Here is a 13,655-nt window from a genome sequence, read left to right as displayed (position 1 = left end):
CCAGATGTCTGTGGTAATGTTTAGCCAATTGTTGACTAACTTTTGCAGCCTTCCCCCCACAGGGGAGGTGTGAGTTGGAAAGGAATGGCACAGGCCACTTGTTTACTTTGTTGTGAGGCTTGTTCTGGTGTTTGATATTTCCCCCTGCCTCTGGGGTACTGGCCTCTATAAGTGCTGTTGAAACCACGTCTTTGGTATTGAGGTTGGTAGGCCGGCTTTGGCTGTGACGTGGATGCCTCTGTAGTTTGGGCTCTAAATCCACCTCTAAACTGGGGTTTACAAAAGGATCCCCTGTATTGTGTGGTGTACAGTGCACCCATGGCTTTTGCTGTGTCTGAATCCTTCCACAGTTTTTCAATAGCAGTGTCTACTTCTGGGCCGAAAAGCTGTTTTTGGTTGAATGGCATATTCAACACTGCCTGTTGGATTTCAGGTTTGAATCCTGAAGGCCTAAGCCATGCATGTCTCCTTATGGTTACAGCAGTGTTGATGGCTCTGGCTGCTGTATCTGCAGTTTCTAGGGCCGACCTAATTTAATTATTAGTGATGGCTTGCCCTTCCTCCACTATCTGTTGTGCCCTTTTTTGCTGTTCTTTGGGGAGATACTGGATTATATCTTTCATCTCGTGCCAGTGGGCCCTGTCATATCTAGCCAACAAAGCCTGAGAGTTGGCTATTCTCCACTGGATGGCTGCCTGAGATGCTATCCTTTTGCCTGCTGCATCAAACTTCCTACTCTCTTTGTCTGGTGGGGGTGCTTCACCTGACGACTGAGCTTGCTCTCTTCCTGGCAGCGCTTACCACTACTGAGTCTGGAGGTAGTTGTTGGGTAATATAGACAGGATCAGAAGGAGGTGGCTTATACTTTTTCTCCACTCTAAGAGTAATTATACGTGCCTTTACTGGCTCTCTAAATATCTGGTCAGCATGTTTTAGCATGCCAGGGAGCATAGGAAGCGACTGATATGTTGCATGCGTGGAGGAGAGTGTATTAAATAAGAAATCATCCTCTAATGGCTCAGTATGCATGGTGACATTATGATTTGTTGCCGCCCTAGTTATTACTTGAATGTAGCCTATACTATCCTCTGGTGGTGAAGGCTTACAGAGATAGCAATGGGTTATTGTCTAGAATGGGGTCTGGATCATAAAGATCCCATGGATCCACATTGACCTGCTGTGAATCAAATGAGTGTGATGGCTACTGCATAGGTGTAGGACTGGTAGGAGGAGAGATATGTATATGTGGAGAGTGAGGAGGAGACTGAAGAGGAGAAAATTGAGGCGGTGGAGGTCTCTCCTTTGTTTTTGGCACTTTAGCTGGAGGCTGTGTAGTGTCCAACTCCTCCTGAAAGGCTAATTTCCACTTTGGTTTTGGAGGAGGTGCAGTCAAAATTCTGCCAGTTTCTTTATGGATATGAATCCTGGCTTGCCTTTCATCCATTGCTTCCATTTGTGAGTCCTCCTCAGTAGTTTTGTGGCTTTCTTTAAGTTCTTTTGAAAGTCCATGCTCCTCAGTACAACTAGTTTTTTTCAGCTCCGAAGCTGGCTTTTTCGGTATCAAAAAAGATGGGGTTGAAGATGGTCTCGGCTCCAAAAAGGATTTTCAAGATTTCAACTCGGAAAAGCGATGTTTGCTCGGTTAGGAGACAGAGCTTCGACTCGAGGCTGATGGCCTCGGAGGGGTGGCCTTTTTCGGTGCTGAGCTGGTGGGTTGGTCACCAAACGTTTTCTTTCGGGTCGAGCCATGGCCTTCCGGCAGTGGCGTCCCCAAGGCCTTATTTTTTGGCTTAGATGGTACAGGGGGGCAGACGTACTCACGTGCTGTCCTGCCGTGACCGGTCTGTCCTCCTTAGAATCCTGGTCGGATCGGATCCTCGAACGGAGACTGCGGTCTGCATGATTTCTTCCTCTTCGATGGCGAGATGTTCGGTGCTTTTTGATGCCATCTCGAGTCTCCGTGCTCTTCTGTCCCGGAGTGTCTTTTTCGACCGGAAGGATCTGCAGGCCTCGCAATTTTCTTCCCGATGGTTGGGGGAAAGGCAGAGATTACAGACGAGGTGTTGGTCCGTATAAGGGAATTTAGTGTGGCACAGAGGACAGAATCCGAATCGAGTCCGATCCATGAGGCTTCCACGCGGTTGGCCCGACCAGGCCAGAGTTGGGCACGCGCACCGAAGGGCAAGTAAAGATGTTTGTTTCGACGATACGGGAGTGTTGATCAAAGATGTAACACGATCAAAACAATACCGATGAGAAATTACGAGTTTTCAAGATTTTCCTAATTGAACTATCGGAGCGAAAGGAAACATGTCCGAACCCGATGGCAGAAAGAAAACAATCTAACATGGAGTCGATGCCCATGCGCAATGGATCCAAAGAGGAGGAGTCATTCAATCCTGTGACTCGAAAACACTTCTTCGAAGAAAAACAACTTGTAACACTCCGAGCCCAACAAAAGATGGCAGACTTATGCACAGCAGGTGTATCTGCAGCTACACATGCCACTGAACATATATATTTAACCATACTTAACATACATTTGTTAAGCAGACCTAAATAATATCTATATATTTTTTTAAAACATAGTATACGTATTTGTACAAAGAAATGCAGTAACCTTAGCACTCACTAAAAAAATCTACTTGCAGAGTTATGCTTTATTTGAATCACGAACATTTCACTCTAAGGCCACTAGCAAGTACTCATTGCCAACTCAGCAGTCACACAAGGAAAGTTTAAGATCTGCGACGAATCTAAAAAGGCATACAATCAGTTCATTTGGAGCTTCCTCTACCAAAAAACGGCAGCAAACATCCTTGTCCTATTTACAAAATGTGGGTACTTTCAAAGCGCTTTATTAACTCAACTCAGTAAATGAGTACAATAATTGTTGATCATAATCTTCACAAACAGACATTTAACTCTAAGTCTCCTTTATAAGGGACCCTTGCAGGCCTTTTAATGGTGACTAGATGTTTTGTCTCGTCTTAACCTTGAGAAGGATTTAGTGACCCGTGTCACTGCAGTTTACTAGTTCTAGCTTGGGTAACAGTACAGTATAGTAAAGACCTACTAAAGCCGCTATATAGCAAACCGCTGCGCTCCTTATCAAGATGCATATGTTGGTGTGTTTTAGTATACGACAATAGAGACACAGAGTATCACACCTTTATGAATATCAGATGGAAGGTGGTCAACTAAAATTTCTGTCAGGTTGTGGCACTGCCCCCACACACACATTGTAATGGAAAGAAAAGGGGAGCCTGGTGTTGATCTGATAATGCAAATCCTAGTACGACCTTTTTGGATGTGTACTGCTGCAATCCATTCTTAAATAGACCTTACGCAGCCATTTACTGATCTACACTCCAGAGTCCATGCAGCAAATCATTTCTCACGCGAAAGTGAAGGTTTTTGGTGTGGGATCTGTATGCAGTCTACCAACTGCTGTGGACCTTCTATTGAGTTCATCTGATTGTGCCACAACCAAAGTGTTGGTTGGGAGGAATGGGGGTGGGGCAGCGAACGAAAATGATAAAGTAAGTATTATCCACACAAAAAGGAGGACGAGATTTCAAAAGTTCAGTTTGTTCAGAAATGGAGGATGAGCAAGGAGCTCTGGGGTGAGCCATTCTCGAAAAGACATCACAGCATAGCAAGCTCATTTTCTATGGCAAGTTGTTCAAGAACACAATATATAATGTTAGAAGCTCACAACTACATTACTTATGTTCTTTAATTAAACCATTGTGTCACCCTCTCCAGTCACACAATAATTAAATTCTGCTTTCCATTCCTCCTTCCTGTACTAGTCCTCTGAAAAGCCACCTATTAACAACTGGCAATAAATTAAAGTTGGCAACCCTAAGAAAAGGGTGCAGTGAGAAGAAAAGATACTATTCCCTATCCCCTGTCCCCTGTCCATCACTCGTGTGGGCCACCATAACTTCTAAGGTTGGAGCCATCCAGGCAAGAAAGTTTTGGCAGGAAGACCAGAAGCAGAAGAAAGAAGGATCCTGCTATTACTGATTATTAAGTAGCCGCCTGGTTTATGCCACACTCAAGCTTACGTCGCCACTCCCTGTTGCATGATATTACTGGTACCACACAGGAGCAGAGCAGCCCTTGCATCAGATGTCACACTGTCCACAAAATTACTGATTCCATGGACTAGACGAGTTAACAGGATCGCTTCTATGTCCCTGTGCCCTTCAATGCAGAACACATGAAAAGAAGTTTAGTGTTGCGCGACTGAAGTCTAGCAACAATAAATAAGAAAGGTAGTAATATCTGCATCAAACAAAAAGCTTTATGTATAGTTCCTGAATCTAAACCATGTGCAGGGTCTATTTAATCAATTGCTTATATACTGGTAAAGTCAAGGCATAGGCACTTGGACACTATGCCTGACATGTTGAAAGGTTTTTTCTAGAATGAATGCATGCCAACTGCCTGACTGCCTACGGGTAGTTTGCACCAGGGAAAAACATGTGGCAACATAGTTCTCCAAGTTTACCAATGTTCTGTAGTATGATGTTGCTGCTTCATGAGCGCACTACATGGAGTTTTGTTTCATACTGGTCCCAAATGAACTGGATACATTTCTTAAAACACATCCAACAAACTGGCAGCCCGGGCGCAATATGCGATTATCTTGTGTTTTTAGCCTCCTACCTGGATGAAAAGTTACTGAGAGCTTGAATAAACTAGGAGAGATTGGAAAGAGGGGCCACCGTGCAAAGTATTACTTTAAATGCTCTGGCATTGGTATGAAGGCGTTAAAAAGTAGCTGATGGCCACAATTTTCCTACTTATCCACAAATCGCTCCAACCAGCCTGATCAACCGCAAACCTGTCCCTTCAAGTTCTTGGCAGTCGAACCACCACAGTGATACCAAATAGGGGAGGAAATGGACGAGCATGACATGGCATCTGCCTTATCACAGCAACAGTGTTTAAACACAAACAAATACCCCACTGTATAAACATATAACTTTCATAGTCTTTGCAGGAAATGTAAGATGATCTAAATGGGCATTAAGAAACCACAAATAACATGTGAATAAACATACTTAGGATTACAAAAAGTTGCAGAAGATAAAGGCTAATCCTCTCTACAAAGCAAATATTCACATGCCTATTGCCAACATGCTGTTGGACGCTCCGTATCTCCAATAATAGGAAGTTAAGTGCCCTTACCTTTTGTTAATAGTACCCTCATCCTTCTCGTAGGGTTTCACAAACCATTTCCCGACCCTCACAAACTTATTATCCATCAGGCACCTGTAAAAGAAAATTCATACTCGTCAACTAAGATTGCCTTTTGCGAGGAAGTTGCCCACGCCAGTCATGCAATGACAAGTTCAGTTTCAAAATGTACCACTTTACTAAGATCAAAACTATGCACACAGTAAGTGGTAGTGGACACCCTTAGGGCATCCATTGCGACAGTGATTACAGCTAAATATTTAAAACTTCTGGTAAGAAATGTAGTCTAAATGACTTACTTGCTAAAAGTCTTCATCTCCATTTTTATTGTAAAGTAAAATGAGGTACGCATTACCCACCTGAGGCATCCATTCCTGTAGGAAAACGTAATGCACTTCAGCTTTTTAGGTCTCGCCTAGGTAGCGCGTGTGTTCTCTTCGAAACTTGTTGTATTTAAAATATAGACTAAGTTCCGTCCATCTTTGTAAATGGGTCGTTATATTGTCTTTCCTAAATGCTTGCTTCCGATTGGTGCAAATGTTTACTACTCCCTCCTGCACTTTTGTAGCCCCCCATGAGAACTGCCTGTTACATGTGAGTTACATTTTTTTTCCAAATTTAGGTTCCTTTGTGCACACTACATTTTTTTTTAGTTTGTCTCTGCGCATGTGTCAGAATGGCAGCCACTTCAAGAACACAAGCTTCATGTTTCCAATGTCATTGTTCAACGCTTTTGTTTGTTCGTTCGTGCTCATGGCGTTCTGGAGTGCAAACTCAACACAAAGGTATTACAGCTCTTTATATATTACCGGTTGTATTACACAAGGACACTTATTTTTGGTAGCAAGGGGAGATTAAGTAATTTGCCCAGAACCACAGATTGTTGAACCGGTGCCAAGATTCAAACGTGTTCCCCAGCTCCAAATTCAGCAGCTCTGGACAATAGGTCACATCCTCTCCCTTAGGGTTCTTTGTCTGGTGCATAAATTTAGCAATATTTTAAGATAAGGAAACCTTGGTTTTTATTAATGACCTAGTTGCTCTGTAAAGCGCTTGCTTTGGATAATGTCCGCCACTATATAAAAATGCACAAATACATAGAAATATTTTGCGCCAAAAAAATAATGCCTAAATAAACACACAAACAGGTGCATCACAGAAGAACGTGGCAAAAGAAGGCATAGCCCGGAGTAGGGCCTTAAGACAGCTCTGCGTGTAGTGTGCGCCACAAGTGACTTTCAAACTATTTTGTACAGTGATTTTTTGTTGTTTGCTTTGTGTTTTTGATATTTTAACTGAAATGTGCTTAATTAGACCGTAGCCAGGACTAGCGCCCTGAGACAGCTTGGCGTGTATCGTGCGCTTCTCCCCGCCTCCACCACACCTCCAAGATCCCTTCTTGCTTTAAGAGTGGTTTGTCACTTTATACAAAGCTTTCAAGTTGCCTGGCTTGTTGTGAAGATGCATGTGGTATTGGTCCCAGGGATCACCACTAGGGGGGGGCACTGGTTCCCCCGTCACCCGCGCCGCCTGTGGTTTACTGTAACAAGATGAGGGAGGCTGCATCCACGGCAGTGACGGACCGAACCTCAGCAGGAGCAGGGCAGCAGCCCCAGCAGCTCTGCCGGACAAGCAGCAAACTTTATAGTGACCGTCTGCGCCATGTCTTTTGTAAATGGCCCTTCGCCTTGGGGCTTTAGATTGGTGGGAGGCAAGGATTTCAGCACTCCTCTGACCATTTCCAGAGTAAATTGGGATTAAAAGAATCGACTTGTTCCCTTCTTTTGGAAATGTCTGCATACTCTAGTTATAGGTGCATACACTGTTCAAGTTTGCTTCTACAGCTCTGTGCCTTTATCTTTCCTTATCAATCTACATCCCTCCCTCTATCCACCTCATCCATCCACCCATTAATGTACCCACTTTGTCCATCCATCAAATAATCCACCCATCCACCTACACATCCACCTGTCCGTCCATACATCCATCACCACTAAATCATCCATCCACCCATAGGTCCAATACATTCACCAACGCCACCCCACCACGCCCGCTATCACCCACCTCCTTCCACTCAACCACCTCACCCTTCAAGAACCATCCATCAATCAATCCATCCACCTCTGTCTCTTACTTTACCGCTCCCTCCACCTCCACACACTCTTTTCTCTCAAAGTTTAACCTTTCCAACTTTTATTTTTCCAAAATGTCAAGACAATCCGTGCATGCTCTCAACAACCGGGATGACTCCCTCTTTTAAAAACGTTAAGTTCGGTATGCTTAAGGGTGGATTGCGAAGGAATGTCAGACGGCGGCGTGGATTTGGGTTCAGGATTCTGCCAAACCACGTATTCGACATAGCGCTGATGTACGCAGTAGAATCCATGAATCACAGTGCACACACCGATGCGTCCGTTTCGGAGCCGGTGCCTTTAATGTCGGGCCGGGCACAGGTGCCCAGATGTCTAGGATGTGCTGAGAAAGGAATCGCTTCTTCCCGTGGGGTAGTTGATGGTGCGCACGGCAACTCTATTTTCGTGAGACTGTGGTAGCCTGGCCGGTAGCACATGGACTGCCGAGGGGCTGGCGGGGCCAGGTGATTTCCAGACTGAATTGGCTGAGTAATAGATACAAATTACTTATGTGGAACAAGAAGCAGCAGCCGCAGCTCATCGAAGCAGTTACTTCAAGACAGTAAGGCAGCACAGCGTGACTAAATAAAATCCCAGTAGGAACGCCTCTGCATTTCATCTTTCTGATGCTGATGAAATTAGAACAGTTGACCTGTACACAACAACACCTATTGACAGCGATAGTCACTCAACACTAACATTTAGTAATGCATAAAAACTGTATTCATATTGTTCACCTCTCGAAGCTGCATAACACAAGTTTTCTTTAGTACACGGAAAACATATCTGCTTTCAGCATACTTGTTGCTCCGCGGCTCCACCCCCAGCTGCCGCTACTTCCGGCCAGTAATATGCCTGGTGTGTTCTGCATTCTACAGACCTTCCCACTGACACCTCACTCACTCCAAACAGCTTGCACTAGGATATAGATGACTAGATGCCCACACTTCACTACGCTGCCAGCGAGGTCACAACGCTGTTTGTTATTTATTCTCCATTCAGGTCACTGGTGTGTCGTGCAAACATTAGCTTTGCAATAAGTCCTTGAAGTAGGACGTCACCGCAAGCTGTGGGCTTCCTCAGGGAATAACCTTAACCATACTTACTCGGTAATTCCATGGTGCGCTGTGCTTTCCATTTCTGTCAGGTGTACACGAGGCTCCGCTCCACCGATAGTGGAATATTTCAAGATGCTCTGCTGATAGAATGACATGTCGAGTCACTGCAGTACAATGAGTCACTTTCAAACTTCACTCGTATTTCAGATGATCAGACAGTGTCGTCTTTTCTAAAATCTGTAAACTGTCTGTATTGCAAGCTGCAGCTAGAGGAGGAAGGTGAATGGAAGTGTTTTACTTACATGCAGGGCCACTGAAATTACGTGGCATGAAAGGAATAAATTAAGAGGCAGGGTTGACCAATTTATGTGTTAAAAAAAAGTCCAATTAGGCATTTACAACGCCAAAAGCTCTAACTTTTGCAAAAGCAAGACCTATTGCATTGCAAATGCTTGTTTTTTTTTTAAATAGAAAGCTTAATCTTCTGAGAATAAAATTGAATTGTTTCCCTCTGAACGCATGACATCAGCAAATTAAGATGCTAACAATATCCACTAAGATCTCAGAGTAAACAAGTGACTACTTTTCTTTTTATTAAAAAAAAAAAAAGCATTCATGTTGAAAACGTGGAAATTTCCACTTGGTCAACAAATCTTTTATCCTACAGATCTACTGCAAAAAACACCAGCCTCTGACCAAATTCAGATGCTTGCTCAACAGCATCACATGCTGGATCCTGCCCAGGGGCATTATCGTCCAATGAAGGCGACTGAATCAATACTTAATCTGTGTTGGATGTTCTGATGCTGCAAGTGGATTGGAGTTGTTGCTGGAGTCATGATTCTCCTTGATCAGTAAGACACTTTACTGTCTGGATTTGCCACCATATTGCTTCAGATGCATGTCTTTGGAAGAAAAAATGGAGCCAGGCACAGGTAGGAGAGGTAGGTCAGTGGCATTAATACCATAGAGCAGAGGTTCTTAACCTTTCTACTTCTGTGGACTCCACTTTATCATAACTGGAACCTGGAGACCCCATTGAATCATTACTGGAATCCAGAGATAACCACTGACTCTTTACAGGAAGGCAGGGCCCGCAGCAAAGCATTCACGAGGATTTGAACATCAACAAAAAAAAACCCACACAAAATAGAGAAAGACGCATTCATCAAACAAGTACCCAAATTATGAAATATTTTATTTAATTCACAAACAAGTAGAAAAAAAAATGTTAATTTTAATTTTATAGGGAAAGTTTGAGCTTTCCTAAATTCACTTTAGGCCACTCGCCATCCCTACTATATATGCTGTTAAATGCACTCCCACAAATCAATCTGAGGACTTTACTTCATTTTTTTTTCAATCCAATTTCAAATTCATTCACATTACATGTTTTAAAATTTTTAGTTTTACATTTTCCATCTTCATTTATATACACTTTTTAATCTGTTAATATTATTTAATTTTCTAAGCAGTCGCAAACCCCTATAGAACCTTTTGCGTGCTCCCAAGTGCCGGGATCACAGGTTAGGAAGCACTGCAAATGAAATGTACGCTTTTTGTGCCATTTCTCGTAAGTGTGCACACTTAACTCCATTTGTCATCTTTATATTCAGCTTGCGAGTATTAATCAAAGCAAATGGCTATACATTTGATAGTTACAGTAAGAACATTAAAACTTAGCTGATATGATCAAAGAGGAATGAGAACTCCTTCAAACTCAGTTTTATTGTTGTCTCCTATTTAGGCATGCTATCGTGCCCCACCTGAATGAATGATCCGAGCGATGCCTTGAGATCAGTTCACTATAGGCTAAACATACCATGTCTCCCCTCGCTCCACTAGGGAAGAATCCTTGCCTGTCTAGAACCCTGATCATCAACTCCCAAAATACTTTCAACAAATCTACAGAAAACTGGGAGTCAGCTGTAGGCCACCTCAAAGATGAGGAATGGACCTGTGCACTTATGACCCCGAGGAAGGCACTGACCAAGAATACTCTATGCCAGATACAGTTCAAGTACTTACACAGACTACCTAACCCGTGACAAACTGTGGCATTTCAGGAGAGGCTCTGGGCAAGATTTTCCAAGATGCCAGGCGGAGGTGGGAGACTTAATCCACAAGGTCCTTGGGCCCTTTTGGGAGGGGATTTTTCATACATAGTTGCCCTAATCAAACAACCAATTGAACTGAACCCAAAGTTCGCCCTGCTAAATACACTGGAAGATGAACGCTTCACAAAAGTAAAAAAGACTGTTCTGAGTTTGGGGTTAATGCTGAGGGAAAGAAACACTTCACAGAACTAGATGAAACAAACATCCCCAGCTGGGTAAAATAGAACCATAGCGTGGACAGATTTCCCACTCTTGGGATCCAGATATTGTAGGGTAAAGGGTGCCGCCAAAAAACACACAGTTAATTCTGGGGTGGCTAGAAAGAATTCCATGCAGACATGGTAGACGACGGATGTCAATTAAGTTCCCACAATGAACACCATGAATGTCATGGTCGCAACATAAACAAATATGTCTCCTGTGAAACCACTTCATAAGTAGGTACTAAGATCCACGTGGCATAAGCCTGTAAATTATCTGTGAATCTGCATGCTGATGATCTGAGATCATTTATGATCGTTCTTTCAAGTTTTACATGCAAAAAAACAAGACATTCTTTTTTTTAAAAAATGAGCTGATGCAGAGAAATGGTACGTACTCACCTGCTCACATATTCAAGACACTGAGGTTTAAATGAAGTACAACTACCTAAATAATCTTAGCAAGGTGGGGTAATTATTCTTCGCTCCCAGTCTAATCTCTGAGAAGATTCTCTTGTCAAACTAGTGCACGTGGTTACAAATAAAAGCTTGGCATTATTCTTGATACAGGTGTTTCACTACTCTGGCAGATTGAAACCATTAGCAAGCCTGTCTAGATCTAGCAAAGCAGCTTTGAAAATATCCCAAGTGATTTAGCCTTCTACAAGAAAGGTAAGAGAAGGCACTGTACTACTGTCGCCTGGCTCAGCTAAACTAAAATGAAACCTGAATCTTCCATAGTATACTGTAGTCAAGCTATAGGGGGTTCAAATGGCAAACCCCGACCATCCTTCTTATTTTCAAATCATGCATTTCCCAAGTTCTCCAATTTCTTCCAATGTAAAGTGTTGCAGCACAGCATGCCGTGCATTCTTTACCAAAGGTCCCCAGTAGTAGTGATGAACAAACAAGCTTACTGAAACTTACTAATACAAACTTACTATAAAAAAAAGTCTGTCTAGCTTGCTCTTGTAGTATTTTTTAACGTGAGTTGCCACTTTCTTTTATTTCCTGGGCCCACGTGTTGTTAGGCTCAGGTTCAAAGAGATCACTGTAATTGTGTGGGTATTCTCTGTCCTGTCACTAGGTTGGGAGATGTAAAAATATTAACTAGAAAAATATCAAGCCGCAGTACATTTTTAAGTTGCTTGTCTTGCACTTAGACTCGATTCGGGAGCACAGCCGGAGGATAGATCCTAAAGCTCGGACCGGTTGCCAACTATCAGCAACAGTCCAAGGCGTGTGTTTTCCCAAGGATCCTTTTCCAGAATTGGGGATGGGTGACCTACTTGCTTAGTTTGACCGTACATACAGTATGCTTCAATGTAAGTGACTGTTCCCTAGTATATTGGCTAGTGAGACTTATTAGTGTCTGTATTTATATAACTTGTTTTGATTTAGGAGAAGTTGTTTTTTGGTCCTCATGAAGCGTCAATGGATCCGGCTGGACCACCAGACGCAAAACATGTTGACCCATGGTTAGAGGTTTTGTGATAATTTCTGTCCTCTTACTTTTTCAGAGAGAGAGATTGAGCATGATTTCTCAACCATCACTTTCGCTCTGTCTTTAACCTTGGCCTACTCCTTATATTAGCTGAATAAAATTGGTGATGTTTGTTGAGGTTTAGAGCCAATTTTAGATTTCTCTCTCCTGTTCATTTAGTGTGTGCGTGTAGGCATTACCCATAAGTATATTCTACCAAGGCAGGCACTACTAAAGATCTCTGGCAAAGAGCCCCCTTGTGGGGAGCCCGTCAGACATTGCAGCGCCGGTCTGACAAGGAGCATCCCCGATGAAGCATGACATCCGATTGGATGTGTGAGGGCTCTTGCTCCTAAATATGTAGGTTTCCCTGCTATTCTTCTCTGTAACAGTGTACCCATTGTTTTTGTGATTGCACTTAAGACTACACATAATGCAGACAGACAGACCTGCTTCCCACAGCAATGACATAACACAAAACAATATTTCCCCATAGAGAATGAGGTGCCCCTGAGATGCCTGTATCTTGCAGAAATTCAGAAGCCTTAAAGTGACTGTGGGGCACCGTAGTATGAGGGACTACCCTGGCCTGTGTTCGGCCTCTCTATCACAGCAGCTTTAAATTATTGTCATGCAATAAACTGGGCTGCACCAGTATATCTCTACTGGGCCAATCTAATAAAACAAAAGTCAATTAACTCTTAGTTTAGATCCGGAGCTGTGACCGAGGTATATACTCTCAAAGTTGGATCACATGGTTAACTTGGCCAGTTGATAAGAATCCGAGACTGTTTCTCCTCGCGACTATCCAGAAATGCTCGCTTCAAATGAATTTATTTCCATTATATAATATAGAGCATAAATCACTCCAAGGCAAAAATCAACAAATATTTCCAGCATGCGGGCCGGTCTGCCCCAGGTGAGGTGTGGAGGGAGGGAGCTGAGGTGCTCTGTGTGTCATGGAGTTGCGCACACCTTACTGCATATCGGGAGGGTATGGTGACACTAGCCGACAGCTTAACAGACCGAAATATACCGATTCTGTCCACAACAGGCTTGCTTATTGCGGCTTTTTACCCAAACTTGCAAACATAAAGTGACTACTGAAATCCGTAACATCGCTTTACTACTAGCCAAGCCACATATATCACTCAACTGAAAAACACTATAAGACCTCTAATAGCGAAACTGCTCGGCAAAGTTACTGGCTGGGCGGAGTATGAGTGCATCAACTCCATAAGAGATGCCGAGAAAGGGAGGAGCCCATTAGGCACAGCTCGGGCCCGGGAGGGGCTAGTTGATGAACTAAGTCAGTAGAATTCCCCCACCCATTCAGAAGGGATAACAGAAATATGAAAATGCAACTGTTGCTCTCAATTATTGTTCAATACCTGACCGAGTAGCCGCTTCCCTCACAACATTCCAAGATTTCACATCACAGCGGGCAGACGTGC

General features: G+C 43.2%; 1 protein-coding gene across 2 annotated transcripts in view; it reads right to left on the bottom strand.

The window, feature by feature from the left end:
- The window catches only part of MED13L (mediator complex subunit 13L), a 982,865-nt gene that overhangs the window by 552,517 nt on the left and 416,693 nt on the right, over window positions 1–13,655 (bottom strand). For both annotated transcript variants that reach the window (XM_069214516.1, XM_069214517.1), the window contains exon 4: window positions 5,203–5,286. In XM_069214516.1, the coding sequence (XP_069070617.1) occupies window positions 5,203–5,286 (84 nt within the window). The remainder of the gene's footprint in view (window positions 1–5,202; window positions 5,287–13,655) is intronic.

This window comes from Pleurodeles waltl, chromosome 11 (assembly GCF_031143425.1).
Source record: "Pleurodeles waltl isolate 20211129_DDA chromosome 11, aPleWal1.hap1.20221129, whole genome shotgun sequence".
Classification (NCBI taxonomy): Eukaryota; Metazoa; Chordata; class Amphibia; order Caudata; family Salamandridae; genus Pleurodeles; species Pleurodeles waltl.
This window is presented reverse-complemented; position numbering and strand designations above follow the sequence as displayed.